At 45.9% G+C, this 25,744-nt stretch overlaps 1 protein-coding gene across 1 annotated transcript in view; it reads left to right on the top strand.

The window, feature by feature from the left end:
• Positions 1–25,744, top strand: part of EHD4 (EH domain containing 4) — a 77,478-nt gene that overhangs the window by 3,725 nt on the left and 48,009 nt on the right. The window contains exons 2-3 of the mRNA XM_004481483.5: positions 12,561–12,737; positions 22,457–22,554. Coding sequence (XP_004481540.2) covers positions 12,561–12,737; positions 22,457–22,554 — 275 coding nt within the window. The remainder of the gene's footprint in view (positions 1–12,560; positions 12,738–22,456; positions 22,555–25,744) is intronic.

Raw genomic sequence — 25,744 nt, 5'->3', positions numbered from 1 at the left:
GGTTGAAGGATACAAGATCAATATATTAATACAAAAATCAATTGTATTTCTATGCACTAGCAATGAACAACCCAAAAATGAAATTAGGAAAATTTACAATAGAGTAAAAAAAAAAAAAAAAAAAAAAACAGCCTAGCAATAAATTCAACAAAGTGCAAGACTTGTACACTGAAAACTACCAAACATTGTTCAAAGAAATTAAAGATCTAAATAAATGGTGTTTTAGTTTCCTAGCTCCCAAAGTAAGTACCATGCAATGGATTGGCTTAAATAGTGGAAATTTATTGGCTCATGGTTTTGAGGCTGGGAGAAGTTCACAATCAAGGCATCATCATGGTAATGTTTTCTCCCAGAAGACTGTGGCATACTGGGGCTGGCTGCTGGTGACCCTTGATCCTTGGCTTTTCTGTCACATGGTGGCCCCTCCTGACTTCTCCCTTCTCTTCTGAGATCCACTGATGTTCAGCCTCTGACTTTCTCTCTGTCTGTGACTGTATTAGTCAGCCAAAGGGGTTACTGATTTCAAAGTACCAGAAATCTGTTGGCTTTTATAAAGGGTATTTATTTGGTGTAGGAGCTTTATGGTTACCAGGCTATAAAAAGAGTCCAACTCAAGGTACTATAAGAGGTACTCCTCACCCAAAGTCTTCCACATGTGGAAGCAAGACGGCAGGTGATGGCAACCTTCCTCTTTCCTCTTAAGGTTCCTTGGTCCCAGCTTCTTCTGATTTTAGCTGTAGGCTGGCGTAGGGCTTGTCTCTCTTCCCAGGGCTCGTTACTTTCTGGGCTCAGCTGTTCTGGTCTCTTCACAAGGTCAGCTGTAAGCTATCAGGCAAATGAATCATCTCTCTTCCTGGGGCCTCTGCCATGTCTGTGGAACTGTCTCTCTTCCTTTGTATATCTACTTCTGTGTTCTTGATTGGGCATCCGTTTAGATAGCCCACCAAGGGGGCAGGGCTCCCTCAACCCTGCATGCCCTAATACATGGTCTAATCAAAGCCCTGATCTTGATTTAATCAAGTTAATGTAAAGCCTTTGAATTTAAAGCAGCCAAAAAGTATCATGCCCAGAGGAACAGATCAGTTTACAAACATAACATCTCCTTTTGGAATTCATAAATAATATTAAACTGCCTCATGACCTTCCCTATAAGGCCTTCAGAATAGGATTAAGACCATCCTGATTCAGCTGGCCACACCTTAACTGAAGTAACCTCATCAAAAGGTGCTATTTACAAGGGTTCATACTCAGAGGGATAGATTAAGTTTAAGATGGAAAGACATCCTTGTTCATGGATCAGGCAAACAGCCAAAACAATTCTGAAAAAAGAACAAAGTTGGAAGACTCATGCTTCCTGATTCAAAACTTCGTACAAAGCTACAGTAAATAAGAGGGTGGCACTAGCATAAGGATAGACATATTGATGAGTGGAATGGAATTGAGTCCAGAAAAAAACCCTATGCTTTTATAATCAATTGATTTTTTACCAGATGCCAAGACAGTTCATCCAAACAACTGGATGTCCAAAAGGAGTGGAGATTGACTACTAGTGGGCATAGGATTTCTTTTTGGCATGATGAAAATATAGTGGTGTTAGTTCCACAACTTTGTGAATATACTAAAAACCACTGAAATTATACATTTTAAAAGGGTGACTTTTATGATATATGAATTATGTCTCAGTGAAAATATGACATGAATTCTATCTCAACACTAAGCATTATACAATTTATTTAACTGATTACTATAATTCTGCAATTGGTGCTAATAAAGGAAGTTCTACATCTGTGTTCTGTGTGCTATACTTTAAAATAAAAATGGATGCCAGAAAGGAAGGAAAAAGTGGAAATAAGCTAAAATAATATAAAGGCAAAAGATATTAAAGAGTAAAACTTAAGGAAAAAAGTACAAATAGCCACCACACAGTCCCTATGTGTTTTTCCCCTGTGTATTCTTGCCAATGTATAAACATGCTCATTCTTCATAACACTCAAATTAAGTTGATAAAATCAGGGTATAATAGATGGTTTCTTACAAAATGATGAAGTAGCAGCATTTTAAAACTATAAATATTATCATTTAAATATAGTGTTTAATATGAGAAAAAAAGGGTGGGGTCTACAGGCAAGAATGGAAGCAAGGTTTATGGACTATCTGATTGGATAGTCCAGTCCACTCACTGGAGTGAGTGGGCTGAGGGGACAAAAATGTCTCAGAAAGTAAGAGCCTTGTTAGGTATGATTAGAGCAAGAAAAAGGATCAGGAAGTGATAGGCCCACTGCTTGGGGCTCTTGCTGCAATAATAACAGAAAGCAGAACTACTCAGCTTTTATTTTGCTTCTTCCTTTTTTCTCAAAGGAAATAACCCAGAGGTGGCAGAAGGGAGCCCAGGCATGTTTCTGAGGGAATTAAAACCCAGATGAGGAGCTCCAGTGAGGGCTGGCATAGGTAAATATCCAGGTGGACAGAAGGATGGGAGGCAGGTGGACGATATAGGGAGAACTTGCAGCTGTGCTCAAGTAACTAGTGATTTCTAAGAAATTACAAAGGATATGAAAATTGGAAAATGGAAAGCAGGCGAATGCCCTGGTTCCTTGACCAGCCTGTAGACTCAGTTATTGAAGAGAAGGGAAGTGAAGCACTCACCCAGAGGCAGCCTGGCTCACCAATGCCATGCTCTCCCAAACCCAATTGATATCTTACTTAAAAAAAAAAAAAAATTAGGGAAATATCATGGCAAAATTTGATGATTCTCACACTTATTCAGGTGGCAGAGCCCCTGAAAATCAGTCTTATTTGCCAAACACCGTATCTTTGGCAGATCTCTCAGAGATAGTGACATATCTAATGTTTTCAAGGGGAACATAGACTGTATTTACAGTAAATAATGTTAAGATCACACCTACAGAACTTACAGTTCATTTATTCAAATACTATTTATTGCAGGGATGGGCCCTGCTATCATGGGGAATGTGGCATTTGAAGAGTTGTTTGGGGGCATAAGCAGGACTCCTCATTCAGATTTGAAGGTCAGAAAAGGCCTGCCTGAGTATGTGACCCTGAGGAAAGAGTTGGAATTAGCAGGCCAGGGGGGTCTGGGGTATGAGGGTGTGAAGTAACAAGGATGAGGACTACGTTTCTTGGGTGCCTGGGTGGGTGATGGAGCCATTCGCTAAGATGAAGACACAAGAAGAGGAAGAGCGGGGGCCTAATTCTGAGCTGGAATTAAACCTGTTGTATTTAAGTGGACACCCAGGTGGAGATACCCGAGAAGGACTTGGACACACAAGTCTGGAATTCAGCAGGAGGTCTAGACTGTTGTATGGATTTGGGAGTATCAGTGTTTGGTAGCCAAGCTCTGGGGAATTTTTTCATGAAACTGACCAGACCAGATGTGCTGGCCTCAGGTGTGCCCCAAGGACCCAAAAGGACACCATCAGGACACAGTCAGTCCTGCTGCCTTCTCTTGGCCTCCTTCTCAGGCGGTTGTCCTTGGGATGGGCAGGCAGCCATCTCCAATTCCAGGCCATTCTGCCAGTTCAGCAACCCCAGTGAGAAGAAAGAGAGCCTCTTCCCCAAGAGTTTCAGCAAACATCTCAGGTTTGATGTCATAACTTTCAGGAATGTTATTACAAATTAGACCCCACTAGAAATATAAGGATTACTATTTAGTCATATGTCCATCCTAGAACTAGTCCCTAGAGCCAGGAGAATGAAATCCGTGATTTCCAGGCGTAGGTCATTGGCCCACACTGGATTGGGGGTGTCAGCCCCCAGACCACGTGTGCTAAGAGCGGGGAAGGATGGCTCCTCTGGATGCTATGATCAAAAGAGAGGAGCTGAATTCTAGGCAGGTAAAACGACAGAAGACGCCCTCAAAGTCCCGGGAAAGAGAGTGTCAGATGCTTCTGGGAAAAGGCTTGAAACAACCCGTGGATTAGCAGGCAGGAGGCCAGGGTGACCTTGGCCAAAGCTACATCAGTAAGTGGCGGTGATAGAAGCCAGGTGGCCGTGGATGGAGGAATGCGTGGGCGGTGAAGCGTCAGACAGAGGAAGCTCTCAGGAACCGGGCACTGGAGCGAGGAGCCGTGCCCTCCGCACAGCTCCGGAGGAGTTTTGTTGAAGGTGACTGTGGCAGTTTGATATAATTGATGAATTCCAGAAAGAAATATTGGATTATGCTTGTAATCTGATCTGTGCCTGGGCATAACTGAGTTATAATTAGGGCATTGAGTCCCTGGTGGGTGGAGACTCACAGATAAAAGGCAGGGCAAAGAAGAGTTGAGGGCTTTTAACGTTGGAGTTTTGATTTTTGAGTTTGATGCTGAAGACTTAAACTGGAGCCCTGGGAAGTCAGCACGCAGAGGAAAGAGAAGTCAGCCCCAGGAAGGAAGGAACCTTGAACCCAGAGAAAAGCAAGCCCAGGAACGTAGGAACCCAGGAAGCCTGAACCCTCGCAGATGTCGGCGGCCATCTTGCTCCACATAGACTGCTGAGGGAAGTAACTTAGGCTTTATGGTCTGGTATCTGTAAGCTCCTACCCCAAGTAAATACCCTTTATAAAAACCAACCAATTTCTGGTATTTTGCATCAGCACCCCTTTGGCTGACTAATACAGTGACCAAGACCTCAGCACCGTTCCTCTGAGTATTAAAACAAAGATGACTGTTGGGGTTATTTTTGAGCTCTTTAAAAAATGTTTCAAGTCAAAGCTATGAATTAAACCCTCAAACCCTGTGAACAGATGCCAATGTATGCACAAACGTATTTTGTTTTAATTCCCATATGTCATGATAAGCCATTTCTCTAGATTTTGGCTTGAGAATTAAAAAATAATGCTTACAAAACTCCAAATATATGTGTCCTATTGTTTTTTTATTTAATTACTGAATACCTATCCAAAAGTCTTGTTTTTATATATTTGTTAAAAATTCACAGAATGGGTTTCTGTTCTGGCTCTCATCAGAGACTGACTCAATCCCTTGTTTTCTGACTTAGGGCAGAAAATACGGTCAGAAGACTAGTAAGAAATCCTCAGTTCAAATTCTACTTCCATATCTACTTATTAGCTGTGTAACCACAGATAAACCACTAAACCTATTTGAGCCTTAGTTTCCTCATCTGTGAAAAAGGGGATAAAAACAGTACCTACTTCATAAAGTACTTAGGATTAAATGACATATTTCATATAAAGACTAGCACCTAACAAGTCCTCAAATGTTAGGTGTATTACTAAGAATTTAAGTTTTTCCACTATTCAGAGCATAAGAGACCAAACCCAGACAAAATGCATAGAATACAAAGGGGAGACAAAGTTTGCAGTGGAAATGTTGGATGTCTATCATTGAATGGTCTTGTGTCTTATGCAGTTGTTTGTTTTTAGTCATTCTTAAGCCCATTTTTGAGAAGATGATGCTTGGATATATGGAGCGCCTTTTCATTGTCTTGAGATTTTTCCTTCCTCTTGTCACAAATAACATTTTTCCTGTGACGGGGATAAAAACAAACATTTTCTAGCCTAAGCAATGAAAGAAAAAAGCCATTGTCCACATAAACCCTTGCACCAAAGCAGCTTGTTGAGCCTTGTGTCCCAGTGTGCCCAGGAGCCCCTGGAGAGGCTGAACTGTGGGCTTCACGGGGTGAGGATCTGAGCCGTCAGCTCCCCCATCCTCCCTAGTACCCCCTCTGCTCAGCTGTCTGGAATCCAAAAGTCTGTACCTTTTTATGTTGGTGGCTTGGCTTGAGAATCTTGGAGCAATCACCACCAGAAGTTGGCAGCCCTCTTTGAGAACACAGGAAGAAGGGAGCAAGGTGGAGCCAAGGACAAAAATCACATCTTTAACGCACAGGATGCAGTGGAGTGGGCTAATCAGCTCTGAATCACGATGGATTATTTTATGTAGTCTTCCTGTGGCCTCTTGTCCCTTTGAAGTCTTGTTACTGCAGATAACACTACAGAGTCCCTGGAACTGGTAGTTTTGGGAAAGCCTCTGAGGTGACAAAAGAAAGAGAGAGAAAGGAAGGAAGAAAGTTTAGCACAATCGACCTGACTTGTCCATGGGGCTGTGGTTAAGCAGTACATCACACCTCAGGATCTGCTCAGGCTCCTTTCAAGGTTGCTGGTTTTTAACCTCATCACTTTATTTTCACTTTCTCATGCCAGACGCTGTTTCTTGGTAGTTCTTAGTTCCCTCGCAGCAGTGAAATGCATCTGCTACCCAGCCATGGCACAGAAAGGTGTCTGAGGTTCAGTAGTCCCCTGTCCCTGGGGCAGACAGCAAAGAACGTGTGTCCTGTGATAACTCATGTATTTGACAGAGCCTCCTTTAGAGGAACAGTGACCTGGGGCTGTGGGGGTCCTTGAGGTTCTAGGACTTAGTCTGGTGTGAGAGCAAAAGCCATGGGCCAAGAGGCAGGAGTCCAGCACAGCTGCCAGGGAGTTTGGCAACAAGTCACTCTCCTGTTGGCTCACCTGTAACAATAAGGTGTTGAATAAATGATTCCGAGAGGCGTTGGGGCTCTAAAGTTGTGGTCTGTGGACCTCACCCCCCAGAAATGGCAATCCATCAGAAGAAAGGAAATGAGCCCACAGATACCGTCACCAGTAGACCTTCAGTAAGACGCACACGGGAGACTTAAAGAATGGGCAGGATAAGTAAGATCATGGGACACCAGCCCCACCAGACAGGGGAAATGACGTGAGGAAGACAAAGGCAGGACTTTGGGCCTGAAAGAGACTAACCAGGGGGAGAAGGTACATGATTGGGGTGGGGAGGGCAGGAGCCCAGACTACCAGGTAGGGGGAGGCGGCTGGTGCAATGCTCTGACTGGAGTTATTTGGTGGAATTAGGGAATCAGTGACCGCCTGTGGGAAGGGGGAGGACTTGATGAAAGCAACGCTTTAGAAAGAGAATCTGTTAACAGGTCAGGAGGTAGGAGAGCCTGGGAGGTGGCTGAGAAGCATGGAGTGGCCAGAGCCTGACAAGGGCAGCAAGAAGGAGGCAGAGAAGTTGGGGAGGGGGAAGCTTGATGGCTACTGGGATGGGGGTGGGAGGTGGAAGAAGTCGGTAGGTCCAGGGTACTTGTTTAGTACTTCCTGTCTGTCTGTCCTTGACACTGCTGCCTTAGCTGCTGGGGCTACAGTAGTGAACAGACAAGGGCCCTTTTCTCAAGGGGCTTTTAACAGCCTAGTTCAGTAAACATGCAGATAGCAGCTACTGATAAGAGCCATGAATAGAATAATGAGAGAGAGAGAAGATGGACAGACTGGAGAGGCTACTTCCTCAGGGTCCTCCAGGGAGGACTTAAACTTGAAGAGATGTGGGGGAGCAGCCTTCCAAGCTGCCCTGAGATGGGACTGGCCTTGGCATATTGGAAGACAGTACAAAGGCCTGTGGTATTGGCTACTTCTGCATTTATTATTTCAGCAAATATTTATTGAAGATCAGCCATGTGCCAGACAGATTCCAGGTACTTGGGAAGCCTTAGTAACCAGAATAAACAAAAGCCCTGCCTTCGTGGGGCTTGCAGTCTAGCAGTGGAAGATAAGACATAAATAGTAAATGAATAAATGTTATATTATGGTAGAGGAGGATAAGAGCTATGGAAAATGGAACTTAAACTTTTTCCAAGTTTTTTGATGTAAGAGAAAACGCTGCAGTGAACATCTTTGTGCCTAAATCTTTTTTGTGTGTCTAGGATTTTTCCTAGGGGTAGATTTCCAGAAGTGTAATTACTCCCACTTAAAAGGCATTTGATACAAAGCATCAGATTGCTTTTTAGTGAGATTATACCTGTTTATTCTCCTACCAACATATATGAGGGTACTTATTTTACTGCAACCTCAACAGCATTATTAGGACCTTTTGTTTTTTTAAACAAGGAAAAATAAGAATATTTATTTTTTAATATTATTATACTTCAACTAACATGTGCTATTTTACAGTTTGCATAGCTTATGAGTCTTTATTTTTTTATTGTATTTTTTGAGATATATAGATCACAAAAAAATGTTACATTAAAAAATATTAGGAGCTTCTTAAATTTGCTGATATGCTATGTGTTTAACTGGTATTACTTTAATAACGAGATTGAACACTGGATTTGCCTTTTTATTCTCTGGAGAAAGTATTGTTAAGCAAATGAATAATAAAAGCAAGACATATAATACAGTAATCTAGTGTGTGATTGCTAGTTCTTCCTCTGGGTCTGGGGCCAAGACTGAATGGTTTACCAAGGTCAAGTTCAGGGGGCACCTTCTACTTCAAACTGTTGAACATTTGTGGCATGCTTTAAGTATAATTACTTGTTAAGGTTCTGTCTAACTGGGCTGCTACTTAGGAAAGTCTTGCTTCTTAGAGTGTGAAGTTGAAGGTAGGGAACATCTACTCTTTAATCAAAATTTTATAATTTAGATTTTTCATTAAAACCCCTTAGTCATTCCAGAATTAGTGGGGTTTTGCTGTTCTTGTATATACATGAATTAGAAAGCAGTTTATGGGAAGCAGATTTGGCTCAACTAGTAGAGCTTCTGCCTACCATATGGGAGGTCCTGGGTTCAAACCCAGGGCTACCTGGCCTGTGTGGTGAGCTGGCCCACATGCAGTGCTAATGCGCACAAGGAGTGCCGTGCCACGCGGGGGTGTCCCCCATGTAGGGGAGCCCCACACACAAGGAGTGTGCCCCACAAGAACAGCTGCCCCATGTGGAAAAAAAGCATACCCTGCCCAGGAGTAGTGCCGCACACAGGGAGAGCTGACGCAGCAAGATGACACAACAAAGAGCGACACAGATTCCTGGTGCTGCTGGTAAGAATGCAAGTGGACAAAGAAAAAACACACAGCAGCTGGACACAGAGAGCAGACAATGGGGTGGGGGAAAGGGGAGAGAAATTTAAAAAATGAATATTTAAAAAAAAAGAAAGCAAGCAATTTAGGCACCATCCCCGGCAGTGCTCATTTGACTTAAATGCCTCTTAGATGTAGTTATCGCCCCAGCTGGGGACCCACACTTACCCACAGCATCTGGTCCCCTCTACCCTGCGAGCCCCAGCCCACTGTCACCTCCCCATGGCCTGGAACCTGGAGGGCACCCTGGAGGGTGCTGAGAAGGGGCTTTATGTAGGGAGCCACCCAAGGTGGAAGCCAACCCTGAGCTCTCCCCCAAAAGGTGCAGGCAGGTTCTGGTCTGGCTCTTCTATTTTATTGGTTTCTGGCGACCTTTTGTAGGCCATCTTGAGAAGCCAACGGTGCTGTTTTTAACATTGATTCCCTGGGAAAGTGTCAAGTTTCAAATCAACACCTGGACCTAACTCTTGTGAGCTGAGAACTGTGTGCTGTAGGGAGCCCGGGACCCTGGCCCTGGCCCCGATTCCTTTCCTCCACTTGTCTCCCCTCTCTCAGTCTTTCCCTCGGGCCTCCTGGCGTAGCCTCATCATGGCCACGGCGACTGGAATCAAACTGGACATGTGGGGTGCGACCTGGCTTTGAATTCTGGCTTTGCTGCTGAATGACTTCAGCCTTGAGATCCTGGTGTGTGTCTGTAAACCTAAATCCACACTCATATGTGCATGTGAAATCATATACCTCTATATCCTCTATTAAAGTGCAAAATGCACAAAATGCAAAATGTTCTTAGAAGAGCTTTTATCATTTCTAAGCTTTGGGGAAGCGGATGTGGCTCAACTGATGGAGCATCCGTCTACCATACGGAGGGTCCAGGGTTCAAACCCAGGGCCTCCTGACCCGTGAGAAGCTGGTCTATGTGCAGTGCTGCTGCACGCAAGGAGTGCCCTGCCATGTAGGGCGCCCCCGCATAGGGGAGCCCCACACACAAGGAGTGAACGCCGTATGGAGAGCCGCCCGGCGTGACAAAAGCGCAGCCCGCCCAGGGGTAGTGGTGCTGCACACACGGAGAGCTGACACAGCAAGAAGGTGCAACAAAAAAGAGACGCAGTTGCCAAGTGCCGCCGAATAATGCAAGCGAACACAGAAGAACACACAGCAAATGGACACAGAGAGTAGACAACAGGGGAAGGGGAGAGAAATAAATAAATCTTAAAAAAAAAAAATAATTTCTAAGCTTTATGTGGGATTTCCTAAGAATTTATAAACATTTCTGTTCCTAAACTTCATTATTAGACAAGTAGGTGCACTAAGGGTTTGAGTGGAAAAGTTGTGAAAATTTTAAGAAATTAAATTCGAACACATTTTGAAACAATAGCACCTCCTTGCCCCAGCTTTTCTCCAGGGAGAATGGGGAGAGCTGGTGCCTTGCCCTTTAGGCAACCTGATGGGGGAGTAGGATGACAGTTTAGAGAGCTCTCCTCCCTCACTTCCGAGGAAATGAGGGCTCCCGTGCCTTATGCCCTTGACACATCCTGAGGTGAGGCCTTTGAACTTTTTTTTTTACTCATCTTTGAACAAACCACCAAGCGGAGGCCAAATCTGGGGACAACACAAACTGAAGTCAGAATGCTAACATTCCAGTTTCCATTCTACCACTCACTGTGTGACCTTGGGCAACTTGTTTACCTTCTCTGATGCCGCCATTTCCCCATCTGTAAAATGTGGATAATGTTAGCACCCACCTCAGGCTTTGTGCTGTGCCAGGCATTTAACAAGCACTCTGTAAATGCTGGATGGTATAATCAGATTTTTTTCTTTTTACTCTAAATTTAGAGGGCTTATTGAAATGCTGTATCTAATTCTGAGGTTCCATAACCTCAGAGAAATGTAGAAATGTTGGACAAAGTTAAAGTTAAAAATAGCAATAAAAGCTGTTGAAGAATTAGAATATATCTGACATGCTAAGATTGCTAAACAGTCCTTTTTTTTTTTAATAGAGAAAACACAGGCCCAACAGGTGGCTTAATTTCTTATTCTTATAAAGAGGGCAAAGGTGTGTTTGACATTTGATAGCTCAGTTCTTTACCTCTATCCCCAGAAATAGGGTCGGAGGTTCTGGGCTTAAATTTGATCATTTGGGACTTTTTTTAGACACAAAGAAATAGTTTCCAACCAAATGGATCGTTAGCTGCAGGAGCAGGGAGTAGGAGAAAGCTGTGCAGGTTCCTTCCCTTGAGCCCCTTCACCAGGGTGAAGGATCATTTCCTGGAGAGTTGGGACACGGGTCTGCCCTAACCATCTCAGACAGGGTTCTCTTCCACCCGCATCCCCCCACCAGCCCCAGAACCTGCTCACAGTCACTGTCAAGTGTTCTCTGAAGGTGTTGAGCTTCTGCCTGTGGCCTGGTAGTGAGTGAAATATAGCCTAAAATGCTTCCTTCTTCATGTTCCCCTTGGTTAGAAAGCAGGGAGTAGTCTTTGCACACCTCCCTCTGCCCCCAAGTCTGTTGATGCATAAATACACATAAGTGGGTTCTTACATCAGGAAAAGGAAATCTTGGTGGCTTCAGCGTAATGAAGCGCTGGAGGCCCCTTCGTGACGACTCACCCATTTCCCACCAGAAGCAGCCTTTCCGTCACTCTACCTCTGGCTCCTTTGCCGAACCCCAACCATGTTATTGAGCCAATCATGTCAACAGGGTCTCCTGAGCCCGAGTAAGAACCCCGAATGGCATTTGCCAGGGCCACCATGTCAGTTGCGCAGGTTTTGAATTAGATGAGGGTACCTGGACTAGGGGCATGTGGGGGTGAAATCCACCTACAGTCCTGGTGCAGGGCTGTATCTGCCCAGAGGACAGGGTGCCTTTTTTTTGATTTGCAAAAAGGGGCTGGAGGGTAGCAATGGCCCAGGTGTTATCTCCTCTGAGCCCTCCTTCACCCCCACCTCCCTCTGTTGCTGCTGAGTTATTTGGAGATCATCCTCCCTGGTTATGACCTCCAGGGGCCCAAGGGAGCTGTGAAATGAACACAGGAGGATGTGCTGGCGTAGTTGCTTGGTAGTGACGAGGAAAACGGTTCATTGCTTCGGTCACTATACACTGGGTGCCCTCTGTGAGCAGGCCCAACGCTGGGGGCTGGGGACATAATCTGGGCATCTCAGACACAGGGTGCCCTGGGAGCATGGAGGAAGTGTCCCCACCATGGAGGGACAGGTCAGGGGAAGCTTCCCTAAGAGAGGTGAGCCTGAGCAGGGTCTTCCAGCATGCACAGGAGCTGGCTGGGTGGGCTTCTCTTGTATCTGTGGCCCCTGCAGAGCTGAGAACAAGAACCTCCAAGCCAAACAAAAAGCCCCTCTCAGAAGGCCCAGTGAGCCTGCAAGAAATCTGACCTCTTCCACCAGGCCTTTTTTTTTTTTCCAAAGATTTCACAGCTTTATTGAATGTTTCATGAATTAGGCAGAATCCCCTTCAGAAACTATTAATAGAAGGGAGGTCCCTCCCCCAGGCTTCTAACACTGGGGAAAAACTAGATCCTTAGATTTAAAGCTCTGATAACTCTTTATTTGCAAAGAGTGAATGCCACCCATCCTCCCTTTCTTGGGGATTGTATTGCAAGGGTTTTAATGATTATGTTAAAAATTGGCAATCATCGAGAACTTTCTAGCCTCTTGCTTTGTGATAACGCACTCAGCTTTCTTTTCTTTTCCCTCCATCAGGTACTTACTGGAGCAAGATTTCCCAGGCATGAGAATCGGCCCGGAGCCCACCACCGATTCCTTCATCGCTGTGATGTATGGAGACACTGAGGGCAGTACCCCAGGAAATGCTTTGGTTGTGGACCCCAAAAAGCCATTTCGAAAACTTAGTCGCTTTGGAAATGCTTTCCTTAATCGGTAAGGACTAGCAAACTGCCATCTCTGATCAGGTTGTTTAAACCTTTTTCTTTATATGGAAAGGTCCAGAAACAGAAGAACAGATTATGTCTGTTCTAGGAAAGAGAAAACTGATAGAGGACATGCTTATTGTATTCAAATATTTGAAAGACTCTCATTGGAAATGATCATTTATACCTATTGTAGTTGCCTTCAGAAGGCAGAGCTTAAGACCCAGCAATGGACTTGATGATAAGGTCACACAATATAAGGAACAAATTGCTAATACTTTGAGAGGTGCAGAAATGGATCCGGTTTCCTCATGAGGTGGTGAGTTCCCATTCACCGGCAATGTTAAGTGGAGGCCAGAGGGCTGCCTCTTCAGCAGCTGTGCTGCTCTCTCCTGGAGTCAGAGAGCTTAGCCCAGAGGATCCCTACGTTTTGCCTGGTGCCCAGATGGGTCGCCATGGCCCTTTGCTGCCCGACAGGGGAAATAGACCCAAAACACAAAAAGTCAGTTTTGTTACATAGCTGTTGCTTTATAGCTGTGGCGCTGTAGGATAACTGAGGCCCTCTTAACTGGAGATAAGTTTTATTTGTATGTCCCTCACCACCTTCACCACAATTCCCAGGAACCCCCGGGCCGGGTGGGAAGAGACAAGCAGGGGATGACTTGGTGGACGCAGCAGCCCTTTGGGACCGCATCTGCGGTTCTTCCCGCTGCTCCCCGCCTCCTCTTTGCCTTCCCTCCCTTTTTCCTCTTTCTTTTTCTTCCCTGTCTTCCCCTCCCCCCTCCTTTCCCTCTTCTATGAGTCTGCTGCTTTTTTGATTTAGGGGAGTGGGTTGGAGGATGTGCAGAGCTGGGGAGGAGTAATTTGAGCCTCCTCAGGGAGAGGAAGTGAGATTAGAGATGACAGACAACAGGACACTTGGACTTCACTTCTCCTTTTTAGATATATTTTTTTAAATGGAATAGTTCCTCCCAGCAGACTGCTGTCCTTCTAGAAGACCCCATTGTACAACTGCAGGGGGCACCATTCACATGCCTGGAGCCTAGTGCTGTGCACTGGCTCTACTGAGGGTGGCCCAGGCCCTCTCTGCAGGTGCCTCCTATGAAAAACTAAACTACCGAGGGACCCAGACACATCCTACCTGGCTTTTTTATGCTCTTACGGCAAATCAAAGAAAGACTCCAAGTGGTAGAAAGGTAACTTGGCAGCAGGATAAGGAGGTGTGCAGAGGACGCAGATGGAGTCACAGAGACGTTCCATCTCGTTACTGGCAGTGATTTCAGAACACTGTCCGGGTGACTTTTCCCGATCGTCAGGTTTATCCTCTCTAAGAGGGGTTTACTCCTTAATTCCAGAGCAGCCTTGGCTGGCACCAAGGAGTCTCCTGTGGGGAGAATTAGAGGTTGAGCCTGGAGGTGGAGGGCACAGAGGTCAGCTCACTGGGTCCCGTGGGGCAGAGTGGGCCAAAGGGCAGGGCATGTGGGACTGAAAGCTTCTCCGTCAGGGCCTCCTTGGGGCCGTGGCCACATGGCGGGCAAAGCCAGACTCCCTGTCCAGAGAGTTCCAGAGAGCCAGGGAAGGGCAGGGCTCAGGATCCTGCTCCACGGAAGGCTGCTGTGGAGTCCTGTGATTGCATTACCACTTCCTTAAGTCTCATACTCTTTTTAGTCTGACAAAGGCTTGGGAAAGAAATAAGCTGCCACTTTTTTCAAATTCCCATTTTGAAGTCCATATCCACAAGGGAAAACCCAGGAATACTGTTTTGTTTCGGCAGATGATTTACTTTCCTAGCAACTTTTTTTTTTCCAAATCCCAAATATACAGTAGGTAAGTGTGGAAAATTTAAAACTTGCTGAAAATAATCCATGCCTTAGATTATCAAGCATTAACCAAATTCAGAATAATACATAGAAAAATGATAGCAAATAATTATATGGTATTCACTATGGGTCAGGTAGTATCTAAATCTATATAATAATTCTAAATCATCACAAAAACCCTGTAACATAGGAGCTCCTATTATCCCCAGCATACAGAGGAGGAATTGAGGCACAGGAAGGTTAACTTAGCTTCCACAGGGCACCCGGCTGCCAGGGCTGACAAGGCGTGTTGGCACTGGACCCTGGGCGTCTGGCCCTAGGTTTGGTAGTGACCACTGTGCCCAGCTGCTGACCAGCATGACGTTTGGACTAAGGATTGTTACCTGCTGTCCCTATTTAAACTTCTTTTTTAATGTTTTTTCCCCTTTTTTCTTTTATTTATTTCTCTCCCCCCCCCCCCCCCCCCAGTTGTCTGCTCTCTGTGTCCATTCGCTGTGTGTTCTTCTGTGACCACTTCTATCCTTATCAGCGGCACTGGGACTCTGTGTTTCTTTTTGTTGCGTCATCTTGCTGTGTCAGCTCTCCATGTGTGTGGCACCATTCTGGGCAGGCTGCACTTTTTTTCGCGCTGGGCGGCTCTCCTTACGGAGTGCAGTACTTGCGCGTGGGGCTCCCCTACACGGGGGACACCCCTGCGTGGCAGGGCACTCCTTGCGCGCATCAGCACTGTGCGTGGGCCAGCTCCACACGGGTCAAGGAGGCCCGGGGTTTGAACCGCGGACCTCCCATGTGGTAGGCAGACGCCCTATCCATTGAGCCAAGTCCACTTCCCCCTATTTAAACTTTAAGGCTGTCCTTAAAAGAGCTCTCTAGCACCGGCAGTGGAGAAGATAATGATTATGTCCCCAGTTATAGCTTACACAATTTCATATACATTATCCTTTGGGGATCAAAAAGACAGATGATACTACGGCCAATTTGCAGATGAGGAAACTGAAAGTAAAGAAGTAAAGTGAGGGAAGCGGACTTGGCCTAGTGGTTAGGACATCTGTTCTACCACATGGGAGGTCCACGGTTCAAACCCCGGGCCTCCTTGACCCATGTGGAGCTGGCCCATGTGCAGTGCTGATGCACGCAAGGAGTTCCTTGCCACGCAGTGGTGTCCCCCGCTTAGGGGAACCCCATGTGCAAGGAGTGCACCCCATAAGGAGCACTGCCCAGCGCGAAAGAAAGTGCAGCCTGCCCAAGAATGGCGCCACACACATGGAGAGCTGACGCAGCAAGATGATGCAACAAAAAGAAACACAGATTCCTGGCGCCGCTGATAAGGATAGAAGTGGACACAGAAGAACACACAGCAAATGGACACAGAGAGCAGACAACTGGGGGTGGGGGGAAGGAAAGGGAGAGAAATAAATAAAAAATAAACCTTTAAAAACAAAAAAAGAAGAAGTAAAGTGACTTGCTCAAGGCTACTCAGTCAGTATGAGGCCTGAAACTCGGGTTTCCCCTTCCCTTCTGTCTGCCATCCTGCGCTTTCCCAAGGCATCTATAAAGAGGAGTTTCTGTCTTTCTAGTAATCCTGGTGGCCTTGCATATATCTGGCTCCTGTGTAAGAGGTGCACCTAATATAAATTAATAGCATACTTAAGAGTAAACAGCCAGATTAAGTAGTATCCACATGGTAGTGTTGCTGTTTCACACAGCACTTATTTGAGAAAGATTGTCAATTAATATAGGGTACTTAAATGTGTACGCATGATTATAGCATCCCTCTGGGAATGGCACAGGGTTAGTGCTACAAGCTAACCTCTTTCTTAAAAAAGTTAAATTCTTGACAAGGTAGTACCCAAACTTGAGGGCTTATGTGAAAACGTTTCCAAGCATTAAGCAAACCAGTGGATCCTCAGTCGCAATCTCCAAGGCTGGTTTCTAAGAAAATAACAGGGATCGATAGTGCCTTTCTGAGAAATGAGGATAAATTCCCAAAAGGCAGGTTCAAGTGATAGATGGACTTGAAAAAGAAAAGAAGGTGTTGAGTCTAGAACAAAAAGAACACCGCTTTAGTGTGACAGGCTGCTTGCTTTCGAGAGGAATTCCACAGGATGGGCAGGCCTGTCGTGGAGAGGCTCCGTGGGAACTGGCTATTGCTATTCCAAAGTTTGTTATCAGGAGACAGTTCTGCCACACGGAGGAGGTGAGGACACAGCCAACAGCATCCTGAATATTTTGGAGCGAGATGCCAGTATATTTTGGTCAATTCAAGAGTGTCAGGGATTGGGCTCTGACGTTTTTCCCCTGGAGTCTATGTTTCATTTGGATGCTATGTTGCTTCCCTCGATCTTCTTTTCTAAAAATGGTAGTAGTTTTGTGTTTGTTTTGTTTTGTTTTGTTGTGTTTTAATCCAGACAGCTACAGGTATACTTTTTAGATTAGGGTCTAGTGCAATTTTAAATGATAGTCTTCCACAGTAGAAATTCTTAATCTCATTTATTTCCTTCATTGCCTCTATTTATTTTTGAAAATAACTTTAATTCCTGCCCATACAATTGAAATTTTGAAACTTCCCTCTGTCATTTTGACCATAAGAAACTTCCTTCTGAAGATGGTGATCATTTTTTTTTAATGTCATAACGTCATAGAATGATTTAGCAGTAACAGAATGCATATATGTACTTTTAGGCTTATTATCTACTTGTTTCCAAAGTTTTTGTAGTTAAACAAGACTTTCAAATATGCTTTTTTTGAGTTTTGAATGTTACATAGTCATTTCTGTACCATTGAGGATTTTAAATCAAAAAACAAAAACTGACAATACAAGTACACAGCATCAGCCCAGACACTTGTTGGCAAATTAAGCTGCAGAGATTCATGGAAAACAAGCTCTTGCCTAGAATCACTCTTGTTTACTGCAAATTTTTTTAATCTGAGGGAATAATTAGGGTTTTTTTTAAAGGTACATTTATCCATAATAAACTCATAAACTCGCTTTTCTCTTTAGTGTTTAACCTCAGGATTTTTGGGGTCCCCAGGTTGGTAAGCCATAGTTCTTTGTCTGCAGCTGTCTCTAAATTCCTGGTCCCGACATTCCAGATTCCAGGATTGCCTGCTCTGCACCTGGCTTCCCCTGGGGCAGTTGGGAGAGGCTTGATTTTCAACAGTACATTTTCAGGTTGAACCATAGGAAATTATCCATGTTCAACCACTTCTTATCTGTAAAAATGGTAGTTTCATAGATTCAATCTAAGGGGTGACCATGGACTTTTTTTTATATAGTCTGCAGGTGAATTTAAATTCCTCCTAGGCATTGGAGGGTTAGATCAGCCCCTTGTGGAACACTGTGTAATAATAATAATCCTCTCTTGGGCTTGTTTCACAGTGTAGTCATCAAAACCTTTTTGCAAATTGTTTTGTATTTACTGTGCACACTTTGCAAGTTGTGCGAGCTCTCTGGTCTCACTCTCCTCGTCAACAAAGCGAGCTGGGATAGAAGGAAGTGCTTTGAGACAGAACTACACTCTGTCCACTGAGAGCTCAGGCTTATTGAACCTGGGAGTCCCTGGGGCTGGTTGACTTGCTCACAGTGGTTCAGCAACTCACAAGGGTTGCAGGGGAGCGAGCAAGAGAGACAGGCTGGAGCTCTCCTCTTCAGTCTCTTGCTCTCTGCTGCAACCCCCGCCCCCACCAGAAGGCCCAGGGCAAGCCGCACAGGGAAACTCCCCTCAGGCAGGGTTCCTGGGCTCTGGCCTGCGGGCCTTTGTTTGCTTTAGACTGCGCCCTCTGTGTCAACTTAAGATACACAGCGAGGTTCAAGTGCATGAGATAATATCAATAGTTTGGTAAGTAAGAACCTGGACTCTGGAGTCAGCTGCCATTTAGCTGCTAATTAGCAGCCTGCTGTCCCTTAATCAGCGTGTGACTGCATGTTATGGCACATGACTCTCAGGCCCCAGCTCTGTAAAATGGCAGCTCACAGCCCCTGTGTCTGAGGCGGTGATGAGGCGTGAGTTCGTTCATAGAACAGTACCTGGCACAGAGTAAGTGCTCATAAGGGCATGTGCTATTTTATCACTCTACTACAGATGCCACTCCATTGATTAGAAATCAGATTGGTATTAGAGTGCTGCCTGCTTTTTTTTTCCCTCTAGAGAATTAATTTGCTTGCTTCTTTTAAAAATCTAGTTGTAACATTTTTGTTGTTTTTGTTTAACATATATATATGTATAAGGAGGTACCAGGGGTTGAACCCAGGACCTCATACATGGGAAGCAGGCACTCACCTACTGAGCTACATCCGCTCCCCAATGAGAGCTGGTTTTTCATTTGTTTGTTTATTTTTTAGGAGATACCAGGGATCGAACCAGGACCTCATACATGGGAAGCAGGTCTTCAGCCACTTAAACTACATCCACTCCCTGTTGTTTGTGTCTTTTTATTCTTTTGTTCTTGTTTTTATCCTGAGGTTGATGGTTTTAACATTTTTGGTCATTGAATTATAATTTTAGCACTTGGAAGCAATTTTGAGTAGTCTAATCTTCTCACCCTTTGTTTTACTCTGCAACAGAACTAGCAATTGGCCCTAGACCTCACCCATTATTTTATCCTCTCCTTTCTGCCACCCACTCCTGAGCTTTCCTTGGATGTACAGGTGACATGACTGAAATTCATGTAGGATCTTGCCCCTCTCCCCTTCTTTTACTTCAAAAGCAAAATTTATCAGGTCATCTGTGGATGAGGGAGACACTTCATAGAAGCTTATGGTGCAGCTCCAGGGTTTAACCAGCGCATGCCAGCATATTTAATGTGAAATGTAGAAGGCAAGGCACAAATACCCTTTGTCTTAGCCGCTGCAGAGAAGGAATAGGAAATCCAGCCTGGGACAGCAAATCTGCGCTTGGAAACATTCCAGCAGAAGCACATCAACAGGGAAGGCCTGTCCTGAGGCCCCCTGTGATATGCAAGAGAAATCACTCTGCCTTTTACCTCACTTCTTAAAACATAAAAGTAAGACATGATTGCTAGAACAGCATTAGGGTTTTGTGGTTTTTTTGGAGTTTTTCTTCTTGATTACAGTATAACTTTTTTCCCTAGGATTTATTGATTTATTTATTCCCTTCCCGCTTCATTGCTTTGCACTTGCTGTCTGCTCTCTGTGTCCATTTGCTGTGTGTTCTTCTGTGTCTGTTTGTCTTCTCTTTGGGCAGCACTGGGACCAGATCGTGGGACTTCCAGAGTGGGAGAGAGGTGCTCAATCTCTTGCACCACCTCAGCATCCTGGTCTGCTGCGTCATTTATTGTCTCTCTTTTTGTTGCATCATCTTGCTGCTCCAGTTTGCCATGCAGGCCAGCTCTCCACGTGGGCCGGCTTTCCACTCGGGCCACCTCACCGCACAGTCCAGCTTGCCTTCACCAGGAGGCCCTGGGAATCGAACCCTGGTAGACGGAAGCCTAATCGCTTGAACCAAACCCACCTCCCTACAGTATAATTTTTAAAGAAAACATTTGAATGTGACTCTAACCTTTATAGAGTGTGAGCTGTGCCATCACTCGGGTCCAAATGCACATTGTGCCCCTCACCCAATTTTTCTGCATCGTGAGGCCCAGCTTTGTGCATACACCCCAATGGCCCACTTCCAAGTGCCCCCTGGAGCACTGCTCTTGCCTCCTTTTGCACTTGTCTGTTTGTCCGCTTGGCCTGCTGCCCATTGCATTCTGCAGAGACATCTGACTGGCTCATGTTTCATGGCTCATGCATTTCGCCTCAGTGTCAGCAGGCCTGGGGAATGCCAAAATGTTTCTTTGCATAGAGCAAGTGGACGATTTAAAAAACTTGAGTCCTTCTGTTAACTTCACACTATAATCCAGGGATTCTGAGTTTTGGAAAAATCGATATTGAGTGTGAGCTCATGGTTTTGAAAAGTCAGTCTCACCATGATAATAGTTTGCGTAAAATAGTTTCATGTATGTGCAACTTTTTCAGCACTGCCAAATGTCCCAGACTGTCCGATAAACAGGGTAGGACTGTGATAAGAGGCTAAATCATCACTGACCAGAGCTGTCCTCCCCCATAGATGTGTTCAGAACTCTCTCTGTTCCTACCCCAATTCTAGAAAATTTTTCTGTTTTTCTGTGTGAACTTACAAGATGCTTAGTGGTCCAACTGTACTTGATTTTCACTAATCTGCTCTGTTTGAGTCTTGGGCAGCAGGGTTTGTTCAAAGGTTGGGATGTAGGAAGGGCAGGAGAAAACCAGAAATAAGGGGCTTCTCTTGAATCAACATGACCCTTATTGTTTATTTTTTGAGGTTTTTAAATTTTATGTGTTGAGTTCTACTGAGCTGACCCCAGAAGCATTAGGTTGCAGCCTCCCGCCAGCCATGCACTAGCAGTCTGACCTCCGGATGTCAAAACTGCTTTATTCCTCATTTTTTCCAGCTGCAAAATGATCACAGCACCTTTTCTTATGTCTTCCTGAGCTTATCTGAAAATATAGGAAAGGAAGTGTGAGAAAATTGTCTTGAACACCTTCACAGAAAGTTATCTTGAAATGTTAGCAATTACATGTCCTGCTCAGGGCCCCCCCCCATGGGACTAGGCACCCCTCCCCCCCAGCCCTTGCCCCTCAGCCGTGCCCTGCACATGTGCTGTGGAGGCCGGGCTGCCTCCCTGCCCTGCATTCCCAGCATATTTACTTCCTGAGTCATCCCCAGCAGTTCCGCCAAATGGAAGAACTGAGCTTTTGCTGAGCTTTGTTAAGCTGCTGCCCACACAGATACAGAAGCTAGCCATTTACAGTACTGGAAAAGGAGAGTCGCGCTCCAGGTTCTGTCTTAAAACAAACAGTGCCTAACAAAGACCCGAGCGGGCTCTGCTGCCTGGAGTGGAAATAACAAAGCATTCCCCTCTGTGACTCATGCAGAGTCACAGCAGTAAAGCGGAAAACCACATCACCAATCTCTGGTCCAAACGTCACTAATTACATATGAGGAAACTGAGGCCGAGGTGGGGAAGCGCCTGTCCAGAGTCCCACAGGAAATTTTGGGCAAGGGCAGAGCTGAACCTGCACCCGGGTCTGCTGACCGCGGCTTCCCACATCGCCCTGTTCCTTGTGAGACGGATGCTGGGACAGCTGGCTGAACCGCAGCAGGAAGGGGCGGGGCCCCTCAAGGAGATGCTCTCAGCAAGGCATGGACGAGGAAGGGGGCTCAGCCAGAGCCTTGCCCAGCCCTGGCCTCTTCACCCGCTCTTAGGGTACCCCTGGGGCTCCCAAGCACTTGGAGGGCTGAGGGAGGTAGCCCACAGGTACCTGCGCCCCTGCGCCTGGAGCCACAACTGGCGCCGGGCTGGGTGCTAAGTACGGGGGCATTAGCCAGAGAAAACCAGCCCCTGTACCTCCAGCTGTCTTACCAGGGACTGGCAGGAACTGGGCTAGGGGTTTAGGGTCCTGCAGCCTGGTGGGGCAGTGCCCCCTACGGGAGGCCGGGGGCGCCGGAGGAGAAGCCCAGGGAACATGGGTAAGGAGCGGCACAGAAGAGGGCTCTGGAGTCTGGCTGACCTGGGTTTAAGGGCCAGCTCCGAGCATCCCCCTGTTCTGAGGTTAATGGTAGTTCCTTCCTCATGAGGTTAATGTAAGGATCGAGTGAGACTACATTTGAAAATACCTAGGTGTTCAATAAATGTTGGCTGCAATGGGATTCACAGTAAGGGATCCGGGGGCAGGCGGCGGCAGGTCCCTTCGCACCCCCCCACGGCCCCTGGGGACCAGCACCTGCTCTGTGGCATCTGTGGAGCCTCCCCAGTCACCCCTACTTTCCAGACGGCATCAGTGTGCAGAGAGGCCGAGTTGCTGGGCAGTTGGAGCACTGTGCGGTGCACGCTCTCTGATCCCACCTTCTTGCACTTCTTTCAGGTTCATGTGCTCCCAGCTGCCCAATCAGGTCCTGCAGAGTATCAGCATCATCGACAGCCCCGGCATCCTGTCTGGGGAGAAGCAGCGCATCAGCCGAGGTCAGTGCTGCCCCCGCCCAGCCCTGCCGTCAGCAGGGGCTCTGTCTCCTGTCATGCTCTAGCCACCCACCCTCCAGGCCAGCCTTGTCCACGGCGCTCCACAGCTGCCCTGGGCAGCCCTGGAGTCCAGAGCAGAAGAGTCCCAAGAAACAACCAGGAGGCCCTAACATCAAAGGTCTTGCCCTTTCAACTGAGCAACTTACAGCGTCTCAGCCATCACCTCTTAATTCCTTTAAACTATCATCTATTACTAATACCCAGTTCAGATTAATCTTCAGAGTTTAAGGTGCGCAGACTCCTTGCTAACTGTTCAGACACATGACAAAAAGTCCCTCCCAGCTGTCTCTTCCTCCCTTCCCTCTTGCTATAAATTCCCCCCCAGTATCCCTGGCCTCATTCTTTCACTGAGCTGGCCTTTCCTGGGTCTCTACTTTACACTGGATGCTGTGCCATGTGCTGGGGACACAGCAAAAACAGGTGCAGTTGCTGCCCTCGAGGGGCTTAGAGACTAATGGGGAAGACAGACATTAATCAAGTTATCATGTAAATAAATGGAAAGTGAGATCTGGGATAAGTGCTGTGAGACGTGGGTCTGTAATAGAAGGGGGTCTGGCCTGGCCTTGGGGCGATGGGAAAGGCTCCCCAGAGGAAGTGACATTTCAGCCGCGATCTGGATGGTGGGTAGGCACTGCCTAAGGGAAGCTTTGGGGTGGGGAAAGTGAGGAGAATAGTAAATGCTTTGTAAAGAACAGCAACATCTGGGCTTCATAAGACAAGAATGAGACATTAACTGTTTCCAGACTCAGGTGCTGTGTTTATACAGATAGAGCTGCTGTTCTCTCCCACCACCCCTCAGAGAAAGGGGCCAACGAGAGCACACAGTTTACTTACGGAGAGGAAATTCCTGACTGGATGGGCGTTAGCGTAGATTCCTGCAGTCACAGAGGCAGATCAAGTAATTCCCCTCACCCTTGACACTCAGGATGGTCCAACTAAGCTTTGCCAGGGGGACGGAGATGGAGCAGGTGACTTGCCCTTGTCACTTCTCACTGATAACTCCTTGTAATCCCTCGAACTGCGAATCAGTAAAACCGTGAAAGAGAAGCTGGCGTGCCACGGCTGAGCAGTGACCTGTCTGGGTCACGGCCGGGCCTTACGGCCAGGCACTGCACTCCCCCCACCTCCCACGGAGCAGAATGCAGTTGCACAGGCCATGGGGACACATACGAGAAAGCAGGGGTCCCGTGACAAGGGTAAAGAAAGGCTTCCCAGGTCAGCACACCCACCTTTCTCGTGGCATTCCTGATATGCTGACCTGCTGCCTCTGGGCTTCGCCGAGAGCTCAGGACCGCCCTTCTCAGTGCTCGCCCTTCTGTGCCTTCACCGTTACAACCGTGCGGTTGATCCAGCCGGGGCTCAGCGGGCCACAGAGGGTTTGCAGTACCAACTGGCCGCCCTGAGGCCTCCGAGAACGTTGCAATTCTCTCTCTTATGAATACCTTCGTTGGTTTTATTTTCAGTTTTAAAAATGAATAAATATTTCATGTAAAGGATTCAAACAGTGAATAAGGATATAAAATAAATCCCTCTGTCACAAACAGTTTTCTCTGGCTCCTAAGAGACTTTCCTGTGCACATACAGACATATCCTTTTTAACGAAAAGGCAATTACCATTCATGCCTTCTAAACTTGACTTCCCCATAAAGAGTCTTTCAAGGACACCATTCCTTTTAGCAGTTACTTGTGTTTCATCTTAGGAACACAACATAATTTATTTAACTAACTTGTGGATATTGTGATTGTTAAAAAATGTTCAATTTTGCAAACAGTACTGGTACTCTTTTTTGTGTATCTTTACACCTCAGTGCCAATAGATTTTTTCTCAAAGAACCAGTTTAGGGACATTGATTTTTGCCCCAGAAAGATTGCTCTACAGATAAAATATTTTGTTTTAAAAGCAAAGTAAAGCAAATACATGTTCTACCGCTTTTCTGAGCTGCCCGTATCTCACACATTTGCATATCTGACCTAAGCTGGAGAAATATTTGGTCCTGGTGACAAATCTTCCTTTTTACCTCTGAATACTAAGACCTAGCATTTTGGAGGCAGGTTAGTTCAGGGTAATGGAGGAGAAGACGACCCACAACATGGCTGACAGACAACATGGCTGACAGAGCTCATGCCAGCAGGCAACATGGCTGCAAGACCTCGCAGGGACCTTGAGTTTAACCTTGAGGTCTCAGTTTCTCTTTCTGGGACCTCCCCTTGGCCCTGGATATTCCAAAAAGGCCTTACCATAGTTGGGTAACCAATAACTGCAGGGGCCCATCCCCTTATCATTAGCAAGGAGGTGGAATAATTAACAATTTAAAAGGTAATAGCTCGCTCTGCTGGAGGGGCTCTCACCAAATCTTGGTGTGTATTTCTATGTTTCTCTTGTATTTCTCAGCAAGCTCTGTTCTTTCCCCCGTTTCCCAAATAAAAATTTTTTACTGGCCTAACAAAAAAAAAAACCTAGAGTTTTGTTTCAGCCATATTGATTTCTTTTCTTCTGTAGGTCTTTGACCAATTTCTAATCGTCTATCTTTTTCAGCGTTTCTCCTTTGCTTGGTAAGAATAAGTGTCTTTCAAGCTGCATTTCCTTTATAATTGTGTTGAAGCATAGGAGAATGCTTTTGGTATGCTTTGAAGATCAATTCTCTTTAACACTTTATAAAAATCTGACTCATATCCTGGTCTTACTTGCCATGGCATGTACTCACTCAATCCTGCGCACAGAAATAGCGCATACGGCTCAAACCAGCCTGGGCACCTGCCGCCCTGGTGGACATAGCAGCTGGCAGAGACGACAGCGAGCTGCAATGACAGCACTTCCATCTGCAGACAGGGCTCCCAAGCTTAGGTGCGGTATGGTGCTTGGAGCACAATTGGTGGAGTCACTCAGCTGACATTTTCAACACAAGCTACTTCAACTTAAACTATTGTAAACTATTAATGCAATCTCACATGTGCTTATATCTACATCTGTTCCCCCAGCTTCGAAAGATCACAGCACCTCCTTCACCAGGAATTTGTTTCAAGATTAGGTGATGTAGTAGATACAAATTGTGATCCCTCAAAGCATGGAAAACTTTCCTCCATTATGTTATTAGTCTTTGCCTCCCTTACAGGGGTTTTTGCCTGTGAAAGA

The sequence above is a fragment of the Dasypus novemcinctus genome, chromosome 3 (assembly GCF_030445035.2).
Source record: "Dasypus novemcinctus isolate mDasNov1 chromosome 3, mDasNov1.1.hap2, whole genome shotgun sequence".
NCBI lineage: Eukaryota > Metazoa > Chordata > Mammalia > Cingulata > Dasypodidae > Dasypus > Dasypus novemcinctus.
This window is presented reverse-complemented; position numbering and strand designations above follow the sequence as displayed.